The sequence below is a fragment of the Bos indicus x Bos taurus genome, chromosome 13, assembly GCF_003369695.1.
Source record: "Bos indicus x Bos taurus breed Angus x Brahman F1 hybrid chromosome 13, Bos_hybrid_MaternalHap_v2.0, whole genome shotgun sequence".
In the NCBI taxonomy this organism is placed as follows: Eukaryota; Metazoa; Chordata; class Mammalia; order Artiodactyla; family Bovidae; genus Bos; species Bos indicus x Bos taurus.
The window spans coordinates 15,730,868-15,755,863 of record NC_040088.1 but is presented as its reverse complement, the minus strand read 5'-3'; the positions used below and the strand labels follow the sequence as shown (position 1 = coordinate 15,755,863).

The following is a 24,996-nucleotide window of genomic DNA, read 5'->3' as shown; positions in this document are numbered from 1 at the left end:
ACATTCTACAGTTGTACATATGTCTTCTCACACAAAGGGAATGAGGCATGAAAATTAGCTATTAGATTTAGCACTGTGATGATGATCTTTTAATTAATTAATTAATTTGGCTGCATTGGGTCTTAGTTGTGTCTAGCAGGATCTTTCCTTAGTGGTACGCAGATTCTCTAGTTGTAGCGGCATGTGGCAACTTGGTTCCCCAACCAGGGACTGAAGGTGGATTCATAACCACTGGCCCACCAGGAAAGTCCCTCATGATGAGCATGACAAGAGGTTTTGGTTGAGCAATGAGGAATGAGTCTGATTGGACAGGATTCAAGACAGAATGGGAGGAAGACTGGAGATGGCAGGTATAGAAAACTCGTTTGAGGCTTTATGCTATAAAAGTGAGAGAGAGAGATGGGGAGGAAGCTCTAGAGGGATGTAGGGTTAAGAGAGGGTTGTTTGAAGGATGAAAAATATTTCAGCATATTTGTATGCTGATAGGAATGAAACAGTAAAGCAGGGAGACTGATCATCCAGGAATGAGGAGAGAATTGCTAGAGACATAAGCTTAGTAGTAGAGGGATTGGTGATAATGGAAGGTATCAGAGACAAGCTCAGGGGCAGTTCGTCCATAGTAACACAAGGCCCAGTATGTGGGCAGAGATGCAGAGCAAGTTCCAGGAATTGGTGATGGACAGGGAAGCCTGGCGTGCTGCAGTCCATGGGGTCGCAAAGAGTTGGACTTGGCTGAGCAACTGAACTGGACACAAGGCCCAGTATGTGGGCAGAGATGCAGACAGGTAGGAAGATGTGGTGGGAGCATGTGGAACGGTCTTCTCTGACTGCTACTATTTTCCTCAGTGAAATAGGAGGCAAACTCTTAAGAGTAAGAAAAAGGAAGAGGTAGAAGTAGGGAAATGTAGGCTAGCAGGCAACCTTAAGGGCCCACTAGAGACCATGAATTTCAGGCACAGTTGGTAGACATCGTTGTGTTTTCTTTTCTGCAGAATTGTATGTCTGCCCTGGTGCAGGTGGAAAGTAGGTGGAGAGTGGGGTTTAGCCAGGGTTAGGGGTTCGACAGGCAAAAAACGGTGAGGTGAGAGAAGAGAAAGCTAGCTACCCTGAAGGGCAGTCAGACGAGTAGCTATTATGATGGACTAGTATTTTTGAACGAATGAATGAATGTTTTAAGTGCTGGGGATAAAGGCAACATGGCTGAGCCTCACCCAAACTCTGTGAGCCCTGGGGAGCCGCAGTCAGTGGGTCAGCGTGCCCCAGCAGGCTCCAGCCTCTCCTCTGTGTGCAGATTCCTGACTTCCTTGGGCCTTGCAAGGGCCGCGCTGTGGGGCGGGCGGCAGAGGGCGCGCGACGCTGGCGCGGGGGCCGGGTTCTCGGGTTTCAATCCAGGCTCACTGTCTGTCCCACCGCCCCGGGTACCACGGCCACTTAGGCCTGGCACCGGCTATCTTGATGAACTCAGCTCCCCCCAGGGCCAGAGCAGGAATGCCACCTCGGAGCAGGCACGTAGTAGCCAAGATTTAAATTCCACCAAGCAACTCTGGAGCGAGAACGTGGACTCGGTAGCCGTCTAACAATGGCCTGGGAGGGGCGGGGCTTCGGGGAGAGGCCGGGCCGCGGGGCACCAATAGCAAGTTAGGGGGCGGGGCCGTAGAGGCAAGCCCTGCTTCCGGACGGGCCGTTAGAAGAAGGCAGCCAATGGGAGAGCCCGGGCGGGGCGGGGCGGCCAATGGCGCGGGCTGGTTATATTCAAAGGTGCCTATAAAGCGTCCCGCACGCTAGTACTGGCCCGAGCTGGGTAGCGTCTGAACGCCGCCATGGCTTTGAGATACGATGGCCTGGACGAACTGCCCGCCGCCTGCTTGTCGCCGTGTGGGCCGCCCAACCCGGCCGAACTGTACAGCGAGGAGCGGCGCTTGGCGCTCGAGGAGCTGCTGGCGGGCGGCCCAGACGCCTTCTCGGCTTTCCTGCGACGCGAGCGCCTCGGCCGCTTCTTGAACCCGGACGAGGTGCGCTCCATTCTGCGCGCGGCCGAGCGGCCCGGAGAGGAGGGCGCGGCGGCGGGGGCCGAGGACTCCTTCGGCTCGTCGCACGACTGCTCGTCCGGCACCTACTTCCCCGAGCAGTCGGACCTGGAGCCGCCGCTGCTGGAGCTCGGCTGGCCCGCCTTCTATCAGGGCGCCTACCGCGGGGCCACGCGCGTCGAGGCGCACTTCCAGCCTCGGGGCGCGGGCGCCGGCGGCCCCTATGGCTGCAAGGACGCGCTACGCCAGCAGCTCCGCTTGGCGCGAGAGGTGAGCGGCGCGGCCCAGCCCCTCGGGTCTCCTCGGTTCCCGGTCGCACGGGACATCGTCTTCAAAAAATGGGAAACTGAGGTCTCCTAGGAGCTCGGGCCGGTTGGTCGGGGGGTCCCCAACTCTCCCCACTCTGTGTGTATCCCCTCGGATCCCCGATCTCCTCCCCGTCCGCTCCTCGTGGCCAGGGAGAGTGGGAGGAATCTCCATCCCCAAGAATGCGAATTGTGTTCAAGTTCCAACTCCTAACGTTTACATTCCCTGGGAGGGTGACCGGAAATCCTGTCCGTTCCAGCTTTCAGTTAAAAACCAGTTGTCAGATTGGCTGTCAGCCGACTCTAGATCCCACTTTCAGGAGTTCCTTTAGAGATGTATGACTTAACAAGCGCATAACCTAGGGGGAAATTCCTGAAAGATTGTCTCCAGAGACAGCTGCGGGGCGTTTCGAGTCTATCATTGCTAGTCACCCCCACGTGTCTTGTAGAAAGCAGATGCAAACCAGAGGGGCCAAGAGCCCTGACCCTTTTCCCTCCTGCCAGCCTGGAGGGGAAGTTGCACCTTCAGTGAATAGGTGGCGCAGGGAGTTTGCATTTCCATAGGCTGGAAAAAAAAAAATGCAGAAAGCCATGCATTAAATCATCTCTCCACGCTGGGTTTTGGTGCCGTTGTCTGGCCCTTAAGTGTGATAAGGTATTGGGGCGTGGTGGGAGATTTTGTCTCCCTGCCAGCCTGGATGAGACTGCACCCAGGGTGCTGGGTACAAAGGGGTCAGGGAGAAAGCATGCAGTACCCAAGGTGGCGGGGGCTGGTAGGGTGTAGCAGACACCTTCCTCCAGAGCCATGATCAACTGCCACCTTGCTTGCTAACTGGCAGTGCCCAGCTTCCTGGCTGTTTGCCTGTGACAGAGAAAATGCAGGTAAGGCTCCAGGTTGTGGTAAGACTTGGTAGGGCTTATAGATGAGTGTGTCTGACTATGGTTATGGTATCTGTACATCCGACTGGTTGAAGTAGACAAGCTGGGGACAAGTCCTGACTTACCAGTGTTCCTGATGCCCAGTGCCATTTGCCTGTTGGTGGGGTTGCAGTGGGTAGGGGATCCAGTAGGCTAGTGCCTTGCCATTGTGGGAGGATGTGTGGGCGCCACCTAGGCTGTTATCAGCCCTGCAGTGCATTGAGTATGCTGAGGGTCGTTTTGATGCTACAGACACTTGTGAGTTCAGTGGGAAGATTGGAAGGAGGGAAAAAAGCACCTTTGTAGAATAGGTGTGCATTCCCAATGATCACCTCTAGGGGGAGAACTTGGGCACCTGGAACTTGGGAAAAGTAATGGATGGGTCTCTATGAGAGAGGAACTGCCCTAGCCCCTTGCTTACATTTGGGCTTCCTTGGTAGCTCGGATAGTGAGGCGTCTGCCTGCAATGCTGGAGACCTGGGTTCAGTCCCTGGGTTGGGAAGATCTCCTGGAGAAGGAAATGGCAACCCACTCCAGTACTCCTGCCTGGAAAATCCCATGGATGGAAGAGCCTCATAGGCTACAGTCCATGGGGTTGCAAAGAGTTGGACACAACTGAGCGGCTTCACTTTCACTTTTTTCACTTGCTTACATCTTGTTTTCAGTAGTACTGAAGGGGCACTAGAGCTAAGACCAGTCCATCAACTCAGTGCTGGTCTTAGAAAGGGCTCAGGACCCATACTCAGAGTCCTTTGTCTTGTAGGCATTCTGTAATGCCTTCCTGGGTAGAACCTGCTGCCTTGTTCTTTGCCCTGTATCTTCAAGATTCTGTATTTGGAACCTGGACAGTTTTAACTGAGAAAGGTGGTATGATACCTTTAAATCTGGTAAGTGTTTTCAATGTCTTTTCCGTATGCCAGATTGCTTGCTTATTCAGTGTATATCAGACACTATGCCCCCAGGGCCTGGGGCCACAGGTGAAGGACATGACTCTTGCCTGCACTTGAGAGTTGATAGTCGGCTGGTAGGAAGCAGTGAGGAGGTTGCTACCGGCTGAAGAAAGAAAGCTTTAAGAGGGGTGGCGACCTTGGAGCTGGGTCCAAGTGGAGGAGTGGGGCTTGTCAGAACAGAGAGCATAGGGACCGGCCCAGAATGGTGAAAAATGCCTGGCATTTTTTTGAGGCCACCATGTTCCTCACAGCTGGAGCACAGAGTATATGTAGGTTAATGGTAGGAGAGAAGGCTAAATGGGGAGACTGAGACAAGACTGTTGAGGGCTTTGTACACTACTGGAAGGACCAGTGGGGAGCCATCGAAGGTTTAAGGGGAGGAGAGAGACATGATCAGATTGGTGTCTTTGAGATTCTGGTGGGAGCCTGCAGGAGGATGGGTTATAGAGGGGTGAGACTGGTGTCAGATGGTTGTAAGGAGGGGTTGTAGGGATCTATATATGAGAAGAGGGTCTATGCTAAGGCACTGCTGGGGGTTGGGCAGGGGAAGAGTTTTTGGTAGAACTGACAGGACTTGGTCATTTGATGGACCAGAAGAGTGGTGAGGGAGGTGGGCAGGAGACGGGGCAAAGCCAAGGAGAAGGTATGGGAAGAGTTGAGATTTTTTTAGCTTGGGTGGACAGTGATGCTACCAAATTAGAATATGGAGGAGAATGAGGCTGAGGGTAGGGATGGGGAAATGAGTTGGATCTGAGACACCCTAAACTTGAGGTCTCAGAGACCATCTCTTTTGTTCAAAACAAAACAGAAAAGCGTTGCTTTCTCCGCCAAGCATTGTTCAAGTAACTCCAACGTAGGTGTGATTATGATCTGCATTTTGCAGGTGATGAAATTGAGGCATAAAGTTCCCTTGCCCTGAGGTCATGTAGCCAGGGAATGACAGAGCCAGGACTCAAACCAAGGCGTAGCATCTCTTAAGCACCATCAGCCACCATGGTCTGCCTTGTGCCATGTAGAGGTCTCTCAACCTGTCCCCAGGTGGAGAGATATCTATGGAGGGAACAGGTGTTAGAGAGCTAATCCGGTGGCTGGTCCATTGCTGCTGCTCCAGGTAGAAGTGTGTGTTATATTCACAGGAGTGGCCAGGTCACTCTGACCACTTTGAAGTTCAGGATCTGTGATGGTGAGGACTGTGAAGATGCAGGTCTCAAGCTGTTTCTGGATAAGATGAGAGGCCGTTCCGCATCTGTGTTCAGACAGTGAAAGCACTTGACGGTGTGATTGAGTGCTTTGAGTGGGTCAGTGTCTGTCTAAGCCCTTCCCCTGGATTCTCTCATTTAACCCTCCTCCCAGCTGTAGGAGGAGACCACAACTAAGATGAGACCAGGCACAGAGAGGGGAAGCGGCTTGCCCTCTAAGTTCGTGTGTGACAGAGCTGGGTGTGAACCCAAGTCAGCCTGGGCCCCAAGCTTGGGCTCTTGACCACTCACCACTGCTCAGGGCCCCCCTGCCACAAGGGAGTGTTGATTCTTTGGTAGCTTTCAACATTCTGGGGGTTTTTAAGGGTTTCTCAAGATGTAGACTTTTAATTTCCACATTGCATATCAAAGAAACAGGCAAATGACTACAACGGTTCTAGATCTGCCCTTAGCAGGAGGGAGACCAGGGTGGTCAGGGTACAGGCAGGAGAAGCCAGGCTCAGATGGTGAATGGTGGTGTCTGATCCGGGCTTTGCAGCCTCGCCGATGGTTCTGGAATGGGTTTCATCCTCACCCAGGACTCAAGCTGCAGTTTGAGCTGTTTAGGCTTTCAGGATGTCTGGCACCGAATAGTGCACAGCACATATTGCGGAGACTGCTCACCTGCAGCCTTGATCATTCAGCAGGTGAGTCTGCCTGCCTTTCCGCTCAGCAAGGACTTGTCCCAGGGTAGCTGGGTCTGAGGCTGTGAACCTGCCAGTCCTGCTTTTGGGAAGTTTCTGTGCACCTTTCAAAGCGTGGGTCTATTGTGTTGAGTGAGGTCCAGCATCTTAAAAACACAACGATTTATGTACAGCGTGGCCTCTGAGTACAGCTGACCTAGGGCTCAGCTGTAGGAAGCAGTGTTTTGTACTTTTTTTCGTTTGCTTTGAACTGTTTGAGACCTGAGATGTTTGCTTTTAGAAGAATTCTGCACAGAATTTCCCCTGAAATACATACTCTAGAATTTATCCCTGAACTACTATATTTGTTGACGAGTCATTCATTTCTTTGTCTCTGTTACTGTGTGAATCAGTGTTGGCCTGGGCTCTGGGCCCCATGGATCGGGTGGGAGTGGAGACCTTGCCTGGAGGTGCTGTTGCCATGGCTCTTGGAATATTCCTAGTGTCCGGATGGGAGCTCCCAGGCAAAGCTCCCCCTTCTAGGTGGTCCTGCATTCCCCAGAGCCATCTTTCTTACCAGCCACCCATTCCCTATGGGCTTTTGTTCCAGAGGGACATTTCTGCTATGACCTCACCCTTGGGCATCCTTTTGATAACCTGAGCATTAGAAGAAGCTGTCATCGTGTTGACAGAGTCCCGCCTCCTAGGAGGAGTAGCAGCTGAGGAATCTGTCGGAGGCCCCCCGTGTGTGCGTGGCTGTATCTAAATTAAGGCCCTCCTGATCTTACACAACCTTCCTCCGAGTTGCAGTGGAGCCCGTGCGGTGTAATCAGTTCCTGTGCGGATGCCCGTCTCCACCAGGGCAGGCTTTCTCAACCTCACCACTACTGACGTTTTGGACAGGATAGCTCTTTGTCCCGAAGGATTGTCCTGTGCACCGTAGGGTGCTGAGTAGTATCCCTGGCCTCTACCCAGTGGATGCCAGAAGCACTGGCCCCCACTGAAAAACTCCTCACATTCAGAAATGTTTCCCCCAGGGAGGGGGTCAGGGGAAGAACAAGTTGCTGCTTTGATGGTTAGTTTCTGTAGGAGGTGATAAAAAATTTTGTAAACAGACAGTGGTGATGGTTGACAATATTGTGAATGTAATTAAGGCCCCTGAATTATACACTTAGAAATTATTAAGATGGTGTATCTGTATGTTATATATTTTCTTATAGTTAAAAAAAAAAAATCTCCAGACATTGCCACATGTCTTCTGGGGGCAAAGTTGTCCCGGTTGAGAACCACTGGCCTAGGAAGTCTCACTGATGTGTCGTTTTAAGACCTTACCCACCAGATTTAAGTGTGGCTGCTTTTTATTCCTTCCTTTTGACTTTATGCTTTAGCCTAAGGATTTCAGAAATTTTTCACCATTTCATCTTTCTTCTTTTTAAATTGTGGTAAAATATACGTAACAAAACTTACCACTTTTTTAAAGTGGCATTACGGACATTCACCGTCACCACCGTGGCCATTACCACCGTCCAGGTTCGGAACTTCTTTGTCTCTGGAACTGGAACCTCTGCTCCCATTGAGCAGCAACTCCCCGCTCCCTCCGCCTGCCAGCCCCTGGCCACCGCCATGCTGCTTTCTGTCTGCCGTTTCATTTCCTGGTTCTTTTTACCTGGCATCTGTCGGGCAGTTGAGAGAAGCTGCACAATTATTCTCTGGTTCCTTTATGCATAAAAAATAAGTTCTCTCAGGAAGAGAAGTAGTAGGTATATTGGGTTTTTAAAAGTCCTAATGCAAAGGATAGAACCTCTGGAGGGGAATTTGGCAATATTCAGCAAAATTTCAGTTGTATTGACCTGTGGACCTAGCTACTCCATGTCTGTATATCTGTCCCAAAGACAGATCTGATACTTAAATTGCTAATTTTGTAATAACAGCCCATGAAACTTAGAGAAAACAATAGGCACATATTCAGGTTTCTCTGTGAACACAACAATCTTTTTTGCCTTTCAAGGTTGTTATTTAAAGATACACTGGCAAAATATGAATAGGCCTGTGCAGTTAGCTGTTTGTTCCAGCACTGAGTATAACAGCAAAAGGCTGGAAGGGCTCAAACATCCTTCAGTGGCGGATTGGTGAGTAAAGGAACCCTTGTGCACAGTGGAGTGCCTGGCAACTGAAAAGGGATGGGGACTAGCTATTTCCCGTAATGAAGTGGCTAGAACTGTCCTGACCAGTGCAGCAGCCTTTGGCCACCTGTGGCTGTTTACATTTATGTGACTTAAAAGGAAATACAATTGAAAAAACTCAGTTCCTCTATTATACTAATCATATTTCAAGTGTTTAATTGCCGCTGGTGGCCAGGAGCTCCCGTGCTGGACAGAGCAGATACAGAACACCTCCATCATCTCAGAAGGTTCTGTTGTATGCAGTGGCCTAGAGCGGTGCGTATCATATGCTGCCTTTTATCTACAGGGGGATTAGAACATATATATGTATACATATACACACATATGCATACTTCTTCAGTAACATAAGTGAGGATGTGTGCACATATATGCTTATGTATATTTTTTTTAAATGGGAAAGTAAATAAAAAACTAGTTGAAGTTATTATGTTAGTGGGGAGGGCAGAAAGGAAGGGACAAGAATGGAAGCCAGATGTCTCTGAACGTAGTGTGTTTTGTCAGTTAGACTTGGGAGCCAGGCAGGTGTTTTGCATAATTAAAAAATAAAACTAACTCACAATGATAAGTCCCTGCTCCCACAAAATACCTCTTGATGCTTTTCCCTCCCTTTGAAAAAGCCCAGGGACTTCCCTGGTGGTCCAGTGGTTAAGACTCTGTGCTTCCAATGCAGAGAGCATGTGTTCCATCCCTGGTTGGGGAACTAAGATCCCACATGTTGCACAGCATGGCCAAAAAATTAAAAATAATAGTAAGTTTAAAGAGGAAAAAGAAAAAGTCCAGTCCACTGTGTACTTTATGCTGGAACAGTACAGAGGAAACGCCACCATATGTGCCTGGCCCCTCACTCCTGGGGCCAGTGAAAAACTGGTTCTGTCACCCTAGCCTTCCCAGAGAGGCCCCAGGCCACGCTCTGCAGACAGAGGCTCCACTAGTACTTTAATCTGGTGCTTATATTGCTAATTTTATAATAACAGCCCATGAAACTTGGAGAAAACAACAGGCACAAACAAATTTAGGTTTTGCTGTGAACATCGATATTTTTCTTGGTCTTCAAACTCTGACGTTGGTATCAAGATTGTAAAAGAAATCTCCAGGAGGTCATTTCTGTTCTATTAAAATCTGTAATACTTGGGGAGAAAATACAGGTCTTTTGCTTTTTTTAAAAAATTTTATCAAGAAGTTCTCCAGAAGAGACAAGAGCCCTGGGAACTTGAAGGAAGTTGACTTGGGTGTCGTGTGCTCAGCGTGAGGAATTCAGCAGACAGGCTCTTGTTGACCACGAGACAGGCTGATGCTTCTTTGCACGTGTGCAGACCTCTGGTAGAATTCCAAGCATTTCTAATACGTGTCTTTGCTTTATGATCGTGGGTGGGAAGGGAAAGACACTGAGATGCAATGAGACGCGGTGAGTGACATGGACCTCTTGCTCCAGGCAGAGGAAGAGCTGGAATGAGAACAGGAATGACCCACCCTGTGTGGCCCCCTGAAGCTCTCAGAGCCCCACCCCGCCCATGGTGGGTGCATGAATCAGACAGCAGAGCTCAGAGGGGCTGTGTCTGAGGATGCTGAGCTCAGGTAGAATGACTTACCCAGGAATGGTGACAAAATGAGAACTAAGACTGTGCCAGCTGCCGTGTGAAGGCTTTCTGCGTCCCAGGAGCTGTCAGGTGACCAAACCCACTGCAGACGCTGCAGGTGGGTAGAGTTACTTGCATGTGGTAGAAGCCAGCACAGTGGAAGTAGCTTGCCAGAGGGCACATGGTGCTTAGAAGTGGAGGAGCCATCATCCGTGTCCAGGTCATCATCCGTGAGGCCTCATCAGATGTGCCTCCCAAGGTTTCCTGATTAGTTGATTCAGAGTTAGCAAACCTGCCCGCAGAAAGAAGTGCCTGCTGCTGTCCTAGGGCATTCCAAGTTTTGTGTCCTTGGTGATCGTCCTCTCCGGCGGACTCAATCTTACCTGCTTTCTGGAATACTCTACTTGATCCTTTCAGGATCTGTTCCAAGCTCTCAGTCATCTGAAGACTGAAAGTAGATTTGTTTGGGATAATGTTTAACACTTTTTAATAGATAGCTCTGGAGGTGCCCAGACGGGGCTGAAATTCCAGCTCCTGCGTTTGACTAAGTGTGTCACCTTGAACAAGACACAGAACCTCTGCATGCTTTATTTTTCTTTTCAGTAAATTGGAGATAACAATTCATGGGATTTTCAGATCTCAAGATACTTCTTTAGAGCTTTTGGCAAATGGAAAAGATTCCAGATGTATGTGGAAAGTAACATAAATGAGGGGGTCTGTGCAGGATATTCCAGGGACTGCTACCTGTAACCATGTGGATCACCAGGTCCCATGGTATAAATCATTGGGGGATAGCTGGAGTGACTTAAGGAGGTAACTTGAGGTTGTGTCATCTGTGATGATGACATGGGACTTGACTCAGGAGTGGCTGCTCTAGATGTGGCTGCAGAAAAGCAAGAACAGCATGAGGACCAGGCAGCAGACCAGCCGTCCAGGCTCCGACAGCTGGGTGTTTCCTCTTTAGGTGTCATGTTAGGACCGACAGGCACAGATGGGCTTTGACCCTGAAAGACATTCACGAACCACTACTTGCAGAGCTTTCCAGCCCTAAGAGAACAGACAGACTCTTTGCAGCATGAGCTATTACAGGGCAATGCCCACATCCATCCCGTGGTATGACTCAGGAAGTGGGAGTGATGACCACTTTCAAGTTCAAGTGTATATTCTAGGGCATAAACACCAACACCTCTGAGATCTGGCTGGCCCTGGAGAGCAGGTACTCAGCTGGCTAGTGGATGAGCCCAGGTCATAGCTCAGTTCAGTGAAGAGGCTGACATTTTGAGAAGCCCCAGGTCTAGTTCAACTATGCAGGGCTTGGATGCATGGGGGTGGCATGGGGCTAAGGGCAGAGACTCGGGGCGGGGAGGGGGGAGGGTAGGGTGGGGGTCCGTCTTGAAGGAAGGCAGGCCTTACTGCGACTGCTTCCAGAAGTCTTTTAAGGGCCCCGATCTAGAAAGAGGAGGGGATATTGGCTGCTGGGGGAATCAAAAGGAGAAACACCTCCATCCACCCTCTAACTACTCCGTGGGTGTGTGAGAGGCCAGTTCAAATCCAATTATTTTCAACACACAGGAAAGGTTGAGGCCTCAAAACCAAACAATGAAACTAATATCAAATTAGATACTTAGTCACTACGTAACAATGGTGGTATTTGTGCAGTTGTTTTGTTAGGGTGATGAATCAAAATTCAGTTTGGCAGGCGCCTTATATATTATGGGCCCCACTTCTGGGGCCCTGCCCAGCAACCCTCCAACCCTCTCTAGCCTGGCCAGCTGGGTGGCCTCCTTGGCTCTGTCCCGGTGGTGCCAGGGTATACATCCAGCGACTCCATCACGCTGGGATACCCCACCTCATCTCCTGTCTCTTGAGGACGGGGACTGACTCTGGATTTGTTTTTCTCTCATATGATCTGGACTCTCTTCTCACACATGTGCATTCAGAACCCATTTATGAGATTTTATGCCACCTCTCAATTTTGAAACCTCCCTCTCAGGATTGTTTCGTTTTCTGTTTTCTGTTGTGTGGACCTGAGTTCACATCTGACTCCTCTGTGACCCTCATGGTTTCCCACCTCGCTCCCCATTGCAACCTCTGTTGCTGATTTTTGTTCTTTTAGTCTTTTTTATTTTTTTTGGCTGTGCTGTGCTACCCACTCCAGTATTCTGGCCTGGGGAATTCCATGGTCTGCATAGTCCATGGCGTTGCAAAGAGCTGGATACGACTGAGTGACTTTCACATGCAGCATGCAGGATCTTAGTTCCCCAACCAGGGATCGAACTTCATGGAGCATGGAGTCTTAACCACTGGACCCTCAGGGAAGTCCCTCTTCCAGTCTTTGTGTGCTGTGTGCTCAGTCGCTCAGTCATGTCCGACTGTTTGTGAGTGCATGGACTGTGGCCCGCCAGCCTCCTCTGTCCTTGGGATTTCCCAGGCAAGAATACTGGAGTGAGTTGCCATTTCATTCTCCCTGGGATCTTCCTGACCCAGGGATTGAACCCATGTCTCCTGCATTAGGGGTTGGATTCTTTACTACTGAATCACCTGGGAAGCCCATTTCGGTCTTTAGTCCTCCTAAACATTTGTTGAACCTAAAAAGCAATACAGTAGGCACTTAGGTACGTGGCCTTGAGTTGGAGGAGGGGGCCACATCTTCAGCCTACACCGCCATCAGTATCTTCTGTCCTGTTGGCTCCATCACTGCCCTTGTCACTCTTTAAACCTCCTCCTGTCCGTGACCTGTATGATCCTGAGCCTTGCTTGGCGTCCAAGACCTTCCATGCTCTTGCACACTCTCCTGTCTCTCAGTCACGTGCTGTCTCTCCCTCTCGTGCATACTCTGCATTCCAGCCAGACTGGGACAATACCCTGTCATTTCCTGCCTCTTCCTCTGTCATAACGTGGCTTCCTGCTGGATGCCTACCCCCCAACCCCCCGCTTCACTTCTCCCCTGGCTAAATTGTCCTTATTTGTGGTTCGGCTCAAATGCCGTCTCCTCCAGGAATCCTCGGCTCTCCTCTGGGGACCGTTGTTGGGTCTGCTCCTGCAAGGGAGATGCTTTACTGTCTCCCACTCCCCGCGAAGTGTTCCCCTGATTTCATTGCCTCTTACCGTGTGTGTACCACGTTCCTTGCCTGCATCCCAGGTCCTCGCTTTGTGGGTAAGTCAGGTGTGTGTCGAATTCTTTATAACCATTTTCCTACCTAGCACAGGCTTCAGCTCACAGTAGACCCTGAAAGAAGTGCTGGCTGCATAATCGAACACTGATTTCACGCTTGAGCTAAGCCGTTTCTAGGCTTTGTCTCCTTTAATCCTTGCAACAGCCCTTTGACGTAGATGCCAGATGCTGTTATCCATATCTACTGGAGGAGGAGACTGACTGAGACTCAGAGAGATTAAGCAATTTGCCCTGGGTCACACAGCTAGTAAATCACAGAGCTGGGGTCTGCTCCTAGGCCTTTCTGCCTTTCAACCGCTGAATTACATGGGATAGATACATCTCCAAATAGGATGTATAAAAACACATTCGAGAATATAAACTTCTGGAGATGCCACCAATTTAGAAAGAATGCTTGTTTTGTAAGTCACTGTCTTCAGTGGGTTTTAGCCGTACCTTTTGCCAAGAATAGCTCATACCTGGGATTTTGGCAACATTGGAGAAAGGGAGCCAGAGAGAGAAATACTCCTTCCCAAATTCACTCACAGCAGTGACTTCCCGGGAACTGGGGTTTCAAGGTTCCTCCTCCTGGTAGACCAGACTGTGATGTTAGAGAAGGATGGCGAAATCGTCCCTTTGTCTCTGCATTTCTTTGACATTCAAATATTGAGTTGGCCAAAAAGTTCGTTCGAGCTTCCCATAAGGTGTCATTGGATAATGACCCTTGAGTATTGTCCTGAGCTCTCTGGGACCAGAGGGATGAATCAGTCTTGTTCAAGGGCCTCTGCCTCCACAGAAGAGGTGAGACCTGTTAAGTAAATCAGGAGTTAATGTGATGGGAAGAGTCTTGAGTTTTTACTGGTGAGGTTTTCCAGCCCGCAAAAGAACTCTGAACCTTGGTCTTTGGGAGTGGTTTCTTAAGCTGACAGCCCCTCCCCATGCTGGCCCCCAACCCTGACTCTGACCGGAAGCAGGGGCTTGTACGAGACCTGCATGTTTTGATGCCCCCACAGCCCTGCCAGTAGTTAGCTGACAACCACACTTTCAACCTGCAGAGGATGTGATGAGAGGCTTTGCCACTGGAGCGGCCTCTCTTGAGCAGGAAAGCTGGGAGCTGGTAGATATTTCTCTGCCCTGAACTGTCTGGATGGCTCAGACTCAGGACCGGTCATGTAAATCAGTGAGCAGATACCAGAGGGATCTCTTTACAGAGCACTCCATGTAACGTAGTCATTTAATGCTCACTAGGAACCGATTTTGCAGCTAAGGAGTAAGATTTTTCGAAGCAACTATGATCTGCCTGAGGCCACATGGCAGCCCTAACTAGTCTGTGCTGTGTGACATTGATCAGCACAAAGGGAAATTGATCAGGAGGCGAAATGGAGCCCGGTCCTTGGGAAGAGGGAAAGGACTGGTCCAAGCTCCAGGGCAGTGTCTTTAGGACATATTTCCGTGTTCTTGTTGTGGGCTTGCACTGTGGACAGATATAAGAGAACTGCAGAGACCACCTTTTACAAAGGAGAGGCTGGCGCTCCGGAAGCCATTTGGTTAGATCCTGATTGGTGGAGGGAGCAGACGTCATGAAGATGTGATGTGCCGAGGCAGAAGGTGGGAGGATCAGCCTGCCTGGTTTGATCAGTTTCAAGCCTTGAGTCCTTTCTAGATTATAATAGAAAACAATGTTATGATCCAAAATCAGACAATAAAGTCAGGCTTGGGGACTGGTACACCCAGAAGGGGGCCTCCGAGAAACTCTTAAGGTTTTACATACATGTGTTACAGACATAGACAAAAAGCCATATGTCTAAGATAACAGTGTGTTAGCTGCAGAACCTGGATAACTTGCTGGTCTGAGCTATAAGACAAGGGTTTTAGTAAAGGAAGAGAATCGAATGGAACAGGTTCGTAGGACGTCAAGGTGGTGGTTGAATTTATAGTTTTGAGAAATTTGTGGTAGAGGAGAGGGGCTGGGAGGCAGTTGGGAGGGTTAGCTGGGTCAGGTCCAGATTTGTAGGATACAGTAGCCTGAGCATCTTTGGAAATGGACAAGAGTCCATGGTGCGGGGAAAGCTGATACTGCAGAAGGAGAAGGAAGGAGGGATAAGGTAGGGTGGGATCCTTTGGCAGCTCTGAGAAGGGGTCCAGAGTCCTGACAGCCAGCTGTCAGGTGGTATCCTTGTGGGTTGACCGCTGGCTCTTCTCCCTTCCCCACACCCTAGGTGATTGCAGTGGTGATGGATGTTTTCACGGACATCGACATCTTCCGAGACCTGCAGGAAATCTCTCGGAAACAGGGAGTTGCTGTGTATATCCTACTGGACCAGGCTTTGCTCTCTCAGTTTTTGGATATGTGCATGGATCTGAAAGTTCATCCTGAAGAAGAAAAGGTTTGTATTACAGTGTCTCTAGTTTCACCACATTCAGCAAGTTATAACTGTCAGTGAGTACAGGGTAGTTGGTGGTGGTCTCCCCACTGGAAGCGGGGAGGGACTGGACGTGTGAGCAAAGTCTTCTACCTGAAGTCTCATTGGAAAGAATGGACAGAGTCAGGTTCAGACCTTGGCCTCTCCTGGCAAAAGGCTGCCTTGGAAGCTGCTGCCTTTTTTTTTTTAAGTGTAAAAATGTATTATACAATGATCATAGAGAATGTTTTTTAATCTATAAAGAAAAATGGCTAATATTTTCAAAGGAAAACTCCAAAAGTAATAGCCTTATTTTCCAAAATAAGGACATTCCCAGAAATATAAAATGAGATGAAAATCCTGGAAAGAACTAGACTGGTTTCTTACACACAAAGTGCTATTCTGTCCATCACAGTAAATAGCATTTCTCTAATGGGGAGGAAGGAGAAGCTGCTGCTTTGGGCCGCAGCACTGGTGGGCTCCAATTTTGATCGTGATGATCGCCGTTTATGGAGTCCTGCTCTGTCCTTGGCGCTGTTCTAGGCTGTTGGCAGTGTTATGCCACTCACTCCTCACAGCAGCCCCACCAGGTGAGTGGTGTTATACCTGTTTTCAGATTAGGGATTGGTGACACCAAGAGCCCAGGGTCTACAGCTGAAAAGTAGTGGGATGGAGTTTCTCCATCTGTCTGCTTGCCTCCAGCCCTGGTGTTCTTTTTATTTTTTTAATTTTTGACAGCAGTAGGTCTTTGTTTTTGTGTGTGGGCTTTCTCTAGTTGCACTTGCACAGGCTCAGTCCTTCCGTCATGCAGGCTGAGCTGCCCTGCGGCATGTGGGATCTTCTTGGACCAAGGATTGAACTTGTGTCCCCTGGATTGGCAGGCAGATTCCTAACCACTGGACCACCAAGGAAGTCTCAGCCCCGGTGTTCTTAATCCCTGTCATTTCTTGTTATTTTGAAAGTAGACTTTTTATATCCTTTGCCCTGAGCGTGAAAGAATTTGAGCCAAGTATTTAAGTGTAAGATTATATGACTTCACTAACTTGTTTTCGACAGTCAGTTTAAAAATGCGTCAGGTGAACCCAAGGGACGTGCAAGTCAGGCCTGGAAAGTGCATCATGATCTAACCAGACGTTCAGTCTGCTCTGCCCTAGAGCCCGGCAAAGAAATTGAAGGTGTCGATGTTTAATTTCTAAGTGCTGTTGCTGTAATTGAGGCTGTGTGTGAGCAGCAGTCAGATCACAGAATAGCCTGGCCATGACTTTGATTGAGTGATTGGCTCTGAGTCATCCACTCAGCAGAAATCTAGGTGTGTTTGCCAACTCTGCTGCTGCTAAGTCGCTTCAGTCTTGTCCGACTTTTTGCGACCCCACAGATGGCAGCCCACCAGGCTCCCCTGTCCCTGGGATTCTCCAGGCAAGAATACTGGAGTGGGTTGCCGTTTCCTTCTCCGGTTTGCCAACTCAGTTGCCTGCTATTGGTTGCTGCCTTTGAGGGGGTGGGGGGAGCGTCTGCATCCTCTAGGAAGGGTCGTAAGGAAACCTGTCCCTTTGGCCTCTCCTGTGTTCATGTTCATGTCTTAACTTATTTCTTGGGATGTATCACCTTGCCCCGGTGCCTTCACTCACCAGGGCCTGCCTGTGCTGGTGAGTCTGCCCCTCACCTCTTGGGGGGACTACTTCTGCCCAGTCTGCAGGAACTTGGTCATACCTTAATGTGCAGGCACTCAGGAGTGCTTTGATTGTAAAGCAACCAGACTCCAGTATAAAATAAAAAGTTTTTAAAAATAAATAAAAAGTGCTTTAGGCTTCCCTGGTGGTCCAGTGGTTAAGAGTCTGCCTGCCAATGCAGGAGACACGGGTTTGATCCCTGGTCTGGAAGATTCCACATGCCTTGGGGCAGCTAAGCATCACAACTACTGAGTCTGACTCTCAACCCCATGCTCTGCAACAACAGAAGCCACTGCAATGAGAACCCCATGCACTGCAAGTAAAGGGTAGCCCCCACTCACTGCAACTAGAGAAAGCCTCACAGCATCAAAGACCCAGCACAGCCATAAATAACTAATTTTTTTTAAAAAGTGTATTGACAACCATCACAGAGGCCTATATAGTATTCAGATAAATGCCAAAGGGAAAGTTGCACAGAATCACACAGAAATCTGCCCACAGTGATGTTTTTCGTGCTTGTGTTATATGCAGATCCTTTGAAGCTCTACTCAGGAATATTATCCAGGAACCCCTCCCCCGCCAGGGTCATGTGCACCTCTATGGAAGTTTCTAGTTTGTTTTTTTAATTTTTATTTTGAAATAATTTGATTTACAAAGGTGTTAGAAAAACAATATAAGGCATCCCTGAATACTCTGTGCCCAGATTCTCTAAATGTTAACATCTTGAGAAACCTCAGAACAAATTTCAAAATCACGAAATAAACTTGATATAGTCCTTATTACCTATTTTACAGACATCGTGAATTTCATGAATCATTCCATGAATGCCTGTTTTCTTACCTAGGTTGCAATCTGGGACCATATCTGGCATTTAGTTGCCATTTCTCCTAGCTTCCTCTCATCTGGAACTGTTCATGTTAGAGTCTTGATGCTTTTGAAGAATATTAGCCAGTTTTCTATGGAATTTGTCTGATGTTTCCTCATGGTTAAATTCATATTATGCATTTTGGTAAGAAAAGCACAGAAACAATGCTGTGTTATGCCATAGTTTGTCTTTTGTCTTCATTATGAAATAACGATGGAAGTTGTGAAGATAGGAAGATAGTATGAGAACATACAGGTTTCCATGTATCCTTCACCCAGTTTTCCCCAACAGTTATACCTTATGTAACTGACAATACAACACCAGAACCGGGAAAGTGACATGGGTACCATGTGGGTCTATTGTTTTATGCCATTTTATCACGTGTACATATGTGTAACCACTGCTATCAGAATACAGAGCTGTTCAATCACCACAAAGATCTCCCTCATGCAGCATCTTTATGGTCACATTTACTCCCCTCTGGTTCCCTCCCCTGTGTCTTTCATCCCTGGCAACCACTAATTTGTCCCCCATCTCTGTCATTTTGTCATTTAGAGAGCATTTAGAGAATGGTATGTAGATGAATTCCACAGTATGTGACCTTTATAAAAAATATGTATTTATTTTTAATAGGAGGGTAATTGCTTTACACTGTTGTGCTGGTTTCTGCCACACATCAACGTGAATCAGCCTTGGGTGTATATGTCCTCTCCTTCTTGTGTGTGACCTTTTGAGACTGGCTTTTTTCCTGCCCTCGAGATATGTCCAAATTGTTGTGTGTATCAACTGTTTCTTCCTTTTATTGCCGAACAGTATCATATAGTATGGTTAAACCACAGTTTGTTTAACTATTCACTCATTGATGGATATTAGGTAGTTTCCAGTTTTTTACAATTATGAATAAAGTTGCTATGAATATTTGTGTACAGGTTTTTGTAGAGATGTAGGTTTTCACTTCTTTGGATGGTGTTATGTCTTGCTACAGTAACTTAATCATTAATTTTCTGTCTCCTGGTCCTTGAAGGTAAGGAGCATGCCTTATATCTATTGTCGCAAGACTTGGTACATAGTAGGGGCTTTCTGTTGTTTATGGAGTGAATGAGAGAATCAAACAAAAATCTTAAGACATTTTAGTGTGTAAGATTTCTAAAGATACAGAGCTACTGCTCTGCTCCAAAGAATGTAGATTGGCTTAGTATTTTGCATTTCATTGTATATACATTTATGTCTGTCATTCTGCAAGGATAATTATACAATATATGGCCCCAGTGCGTCACCAGAGCACCTTTTTGGTACATGCGTACTTGTGGGAGAAGTAACATTGCTGATTAAGCCACATAATATGAGTGTTTCCGCCTCAGAAACCCTGTATTTAGAGAAGGCTTGTCCTCTCTTCCTGTTCTCCATACCCATTATGGTGTGGGAATAAGTGTGGATGGGTTGTTATTTATTAACAATGCTATTATACAAGAGGAGAATTGTCAGCTTAGCTTCTTTGAGTCTTTGTTAAAATGTTATTACTAGCATGTTTAAGTCATTGTTTGAATTCTGTTGTTTAGTGTCTCCAAAAAGTGAATCTTCTTTTAGTGCACATGTCCACATGAACTGAAGGTCTCAAAAATAAATATGCATGCATAAAAAAGCATGCAAGAAGATGAACTTAAGTGAAGTAGCATTACTTAAGTCCTGAGACTCACCTGGCTCCTGTACTGTGGGCGTTGTTACCCAGCAGTGTAATCTCTCATCTGCCAGTACGTTTATCTGTTCAGAATCGTAAACTAAGGTTTCTTCTATCACGTGCTCACTGGATCATTCATTTCTTTTTCTCCCACTCCCCTACCAACAGCTGATGACTGTCCGGACAATTACAGGAAATATTTACTATGCCAGGTCAGGAACTAAAATTGTTGGGAAGGTTCATGAAAAGTTCACACTGATTGATGGCATTCGTGTGGCTACAGGCTCCTACAGGTGAGTTTCTGACCCATCCATGGTTATTAATCTACACTTTTAAGAGGAAGTGCGCTCTATGAAGGTGAAAGCTGCTTTTGCCTCTCAATGTGAGCCTTTATGGGCAAGCATACCTCTGTGTGTGTGAATAGGTTAGTCAAAGCCTCTTCTTCTTGGAGGGGGTTGGGCCGGGGTCCCCTCCACTGCCTTGTGGTTCACAAACCTAAAGAGCAGAGGTTGAAACTTATCTGGAGACCTGATGGTGAGGGAGTCCTTGATTCAAGGCTTAGCCAGGCTTGCAGTGGATGAATTGGGGATTAACAGTGACTGGAATAGGGGGGCTTCCCTGGTGGTTCAGCATGAAGTATCTGCCTGCAGTGCAGGAGACGTGGGTTCCATCCCTGGGTCAGGAAAACCCCCCTGGAGAAGGAAATGGCAACCCACTCCAGCATTCTTGCCTGGGAAATCCCACGGAGAGAGGAGCCTGGTGTGCTACAGTCCAAGGGGTCGCAAAGAGGCAGACATGACTAAGTGACTAAACAACAACAGCAGCAACAACAACAGTGACTGCGTCAGCCTCAGATCCTGTTTCTCCAGGCCTCCGACCCACCTTGTCCTGCCCACTTGAATTAAGGGCGGTGGTAGGCATTGGGCTGAGGATGGAGGGCACAACTGAAGCTGCCTGCTTTAATCTTTCACCTTGGTTCAAGCCTTATGATTTGGTGCTTTAGTCTAGAAAGCAGATCCATGCTTTTGGCTCCACCTTTGAAGTCTCCTGTTGGCGTGGCATCTTAGGGTAGAGAGCAGGGAATGTGAATGGAGGGTGAAGATGAGTGGTACATGATAATCTTCAGAGGTTAAGATATACCATTTTTATGGATGTGGCTCTGATGGTGGTGTGTTTTGCCATCTCTGTGTTAGACTGTCTGATGGTATATGTGAGCTGAGGTGTGTCTCTACAGTTTAAAGAAGAAAAACTATATTTGAAGAAGCAGGCAGCCCTGAGTGCTAACTGGGTGTCAGCCCTGGGTAAAGGTGGGTGTGTAGAGGCTTGTGTGAGAGGAGGCAGGCAGATGAAGAAACTCTTGGTGTCTTTCTTTTCAAACAGTACCATTATTTCTCAGAACAATTCGAACTCCCCCTCAAGACTTCTTTTTATAAGAAGTCCTATTATTTGGCAATAATAGGAGGAAACTAAGGTTTTTACCCACAGTAGGATTAATCTATATTAACCAAACTTTCCAATTGATTTTTGGCCATTCTGAATCTGAACTATAAAAACTGTTGCTGAAACTCGGCCTCTGTTCACCAGTGCCAAATAGAAACACAAAGACAGAGTTTTAGGTGAAGCAGAAAAGAGTAGCTTTCATTGCTTTGCCGGGCAGAGAGCGCCCCAGCGGGCTTTTGATCTCAAGACTCTGTGACCCACCCTGGAGGGGCTGGTGGGAAATTTTATTGTGTTCAAGGAGCAGGGTGTAATCAGCTTGTGGACAGTTTTTGGATTGGTTGGCATCAAGGTGAAGTTTCAAGCTTCATCAGCCTTCTGGTTTCAACCAGTCTGGGATCTATGTTCTAGTAGTCAGCATTTTTCATATGGAGGGTTTCTGCTTCCTATAGAAACAATTTGGGATGTGCCTCAGGCCTTTATCTCTATCTTTCAGGGAACTAGGAGTTCCGTGATCCTGCTGTGTGGCAGATTTACAGTCTAAATTGTTACCAGTTCCCCAGCCCAACAGCTCTTTGTTTCCACATCTTCACATTTCCCAATCATTTACTCTTGAGTTGGCATTTTACTTCAAAAGACAAGGACACAGTGGCTCCTACAATTACTTCCTAAAAATGAAATATGCTTCCATGAGGATGAGAATAAGGATAGGTTTCATATGCTGAGGACTTTTTTTAATCCCAGTGTTGGATAAGGGTCTTGTTTACATGGTCTTACTGATGGTTTTCAAAAGGATCTTTCTTCTCCAGCTCTGAAGGCAGTTGTCACATGGTGAATTTTCTTTAGCCTGGGTTCTTGGTTACAAGAGACAGAGTTGCTACTATGTTTTATGATTTCTTATGTAAACACCCTACTCCTGATACAGATTTTTCTGAGTCAGTGGGGTGATTGCCGGTGGTACAGAAAGCTGGTTCAAACTACTTTATGCAAAATGGAATTTACTGTCTCACCTAACTTGAAAGTATAGAAAGGTACCGTTGGCTTTCAGCTTATCTTGACCTAGGGGCCATGCATTTATCAGAGCACTGTCTCCTATTTCTGCTTTTCTCTAGTTGATTTTTTTTTTTTTTCCTACTGTACTGGGACTTCGTTGCCACACATGGGTTTTCCCTAGTTGTGATGAGTGGGGGCAACTCTTCATTGCAGTGTGTGGGCTTCTCACTACTGTGGCTTCTCACGTTGGGGAGAAGGGATTCATCTGCCCCATGGCACATGAGATCTTCCCGGACCAGGGATTGAACCCATGTCCCCTGCATTGGCAGGCAGATTCTTAGTCACTGGACCACCAGGGAAGTCTTCTCATGGATCTTTATTCTCAGTCAGGTTTTCTATTTGCAGACAGAGGTCCAGGCTCCCTTCATGTGAACTTCAGTAGCTATTTATAAAAGTGAGAGACTTCCTCTCTCTCTCTGATGGTTATCAGGCCTTGAAAAATTCCTTGGCTCTCACTGGCTTACCACCCACCCTGCGTAGATCCCCTCATCTAAGGGGTAGGATACTCTGGCCAGCCTGGGTCACCTGCCCAGCCCTGCTGTACCTGGAGAGGGTGCCTCCAGGCAGCTGGCTGGGCTGGGGTGGGTGGGGTCCTGTCACCATAGGAAGGAGGTGGCACACTGAACCACCAGGGGCGCGCGGCCACTAATCAGCCCTACATGTATGTTGAGCAACAGTGTCATCATTAGAATGACAGGCCTGTCTCCCTCTGTGGAAACAGCAGTGTGGGCGAGGTAGTGAGGAGCACTGCCCCTGTGGTTCTCAAGGTCTGGGGCCCAGTCTAGGCTCTACCACGAGCTTCCCCCGGGACATCGCTAGGCACATTCCTCACTCCTCAAAGGAGGGTGCTGCGCTCAGCACCTTAGGAGCCCTTTCTAGTTTTTAGCAACTCTGAGGCTGAGGATCATACGTTTTAGCCTGTTAGTTGAATACTGGTCTTTTTATTTTTTAATCTTTTGGCTGAGCCCCTCTAGCACATGGGATCTCAGTTCCCTGACCAAGAATCCAAAACATGCCCCTTGCAATGGGAGGTTGAGTCTCAACCGCTGGACTGCCAGGGAAGTCTCTTTTTGACTTCAATGTTAACATATTCCTAGGTTATATCCTGTGTTAAGGCTAGTTGGAATTCACACTGCATGGTAGGCGTGCTGTCACCTGAATTGTGACTCTTATGTCACAGGATGTCTGGGCTTTATAATCAGGTTGACAGTAAGTAAATGAAGATCAATCATTCTTACCAGCTTCTGTTTGTTTCTAATCCTGCAGTTTTACATGGACAGATGGCAAACTAAACAGCAGCAACTTGGTGATTCTGTCTGGCCAAGTGGTTGAACACTTTGACTTGGAGTTCCGAATCCTCTACGCACAGTCAAAGCCCATCAGCTCCAAGCTCCTGTCCAGCTTCCGGATCAGTGGCAGGTTTGACCATCTCGTCGACCAAAAACCACTGTCCAAGGAGCTCACACTGGGCAACCTGCTGCGACTGCGGCTGGCCAGGCTCTCAAGCACTCCCCGGAAGGCCGAGCTAGGTGTTGAGGAGGGCCGGGCAGAGGCTGGGTGCGGGGCCTCCAAGACCTCCACCATCAGCGAGGAGGACTACTTCAGCAGCCGCAAGGACAGGCTGGAGGGCAGGAGGGCGACTGATGCCGCTACTCAGACAGAGCCAGGAGAGACGCCCGCGGTGAGCACGAGTGACGTGGGGACACAAGCCAGCGCGGCCACAGCGTGCGCCGGAACCCAGACCACAGTGGCCACCAGGGTGGTGAGCTCCCAAACCGTGGTCCCCACCACGTCGGCCACCACCCAGACTGACGTGGACGAGGGTGTTCTCGCCTCTCCGGGAAGCCAGTCTAAGGAAGGGTCACCAGTATCAAAGATGTCTGTGTCGCGCTCCTCCAGTTTGAGGTCCTCCTCCTCTCTGTCCTCCCAAGGCTCCGTGGCCAGCTCCATCGGCTCCCAGACTTCCTTCAGATCCACAGACTTTGCCACGCCTGGACCCCCCAAGTATCGGAGCACCCCCCACTTCGATCTGTGCTTTAGAGACTCATTAAGAAACTTGAATAAAGAGAGACAGTTTCACTTTGCTGGGATCAGGTCCCGGCTCAACCACATGCTGGCCATGCTTTCAAGAAAAACATTCCTTACCGAAAACTACCTCAGTTTTAATTCTGGAAGTTTTGCCAGATCATCCGCTAACTTGCTGGCGGTTAGAGAAATCATGCTTTATCCATCCTATCAGTGATGGCTCCATGCATTCAGAGCTCCTGGCCTCACACAGGCTGCAGTAGATGTCACTGGAGTGCCCGCTTTTCCAGAATGTCTCCTGTCCTCATTGCCTTTCCTTCACTCTGATTTTCTTTGCATTCGATCAACTGCATAGTATTTTATGTGCTATATCTTTATTTTTATCATGTATAAACCCAGTCTTGGTTTTATGGTTTAAACACTATGGGTATAGTTTCTTTGCACAATTTTAATATGGATAGCTCTTCAAGAGAATGTTTCAGGGTTCTCAGGTAATTCAGGTAAGAGATAATGTGTTGCATTTTTAGATTTATGTGCTCTATTGTTTTAGAGGTTTGAATTGCTAGTTTTCATGATCAAAATCCTATTCAGGAAAAAAACTCAAAACTCTGTTTCTTAGGTGTGTCCCTTCTTGAGGATATCTGTGTTCTTAGCATTAAATAGATGTAAACAAATCTTGTTTGGTGGTTGCTCGTGTCTTTTTTTTTTTCCCCTCTCTGGCACTTTTCTGTTTAACTCTAGGAATGTGTTACAAGTAAACACACCTCATAGCTATTTATGCATTTGTTTTTTTTTTTAATAGTCTTGAGTGGAAGAGTAGATGACCCAAATTATAAAAGAAAATATTTAAGTTAGATGACATCTAAAAAGTGTCAGGGTCACACCTTCCCT

At 47.9% G+C, this 24,996-nt stretch overlaps 1 protein-coding gene across 1 annotated transcript; it reads left to right on the top strand.

Moving 5' to 3' along the window:
• Nucleotides 1–1,773: 1,773 nt before the first annotated feature.
• On the top strand, nucleotides 1,774–24,784 carry FAM83D (family with sequence similarity 83 member D). The gene is made up of 4 exons (XM_027558545.1): nucleotides 1,774–2,297; nucleotides 15,195–15,362; nucleotides 19,759–19,883; nucleotides 23,347–24,784. The coding sequence occupies exons 1-4, from the start codon at nucleotides 1,821–1,823 to the stop codon at nucleotides 24,320–24,322; spliced, it is 1,746 nt and encodes a 581-aa protein (XP_027414346.1). The 5' UTR covers nucleotides 1,774–1,820; the 3' UTR covers nucleotides 24,323–24,784.
• Nucleotides 24,785–24,996: the final 212 nt, after the last annotated feature.

Bases quoted from the DNA above. Each gene is read 5' to 3' on its own strand.
- FAM83D (XM_027558545.1), top strand. From the start codon at position 1,821: ATGGCTTTGAGATACGATGGCCTGGACGAACTGCCCGCCGCCTGCTTG. The intron at 2,298-15,194 runs GTGAGCGGCGCG...CCCACACCCTAG, and splicing joins AGCTCCGCTTGGCGCGAGAG to GTGATTGCAGTGGTGATGGA. The intron at 19,884-23,346 runs GTGAGTTTCTGA...CTAATCCTGCAG, and splicing joins GTGGCTACAGGCTCCTACAG to TTTTACATGGACAGATGGCA.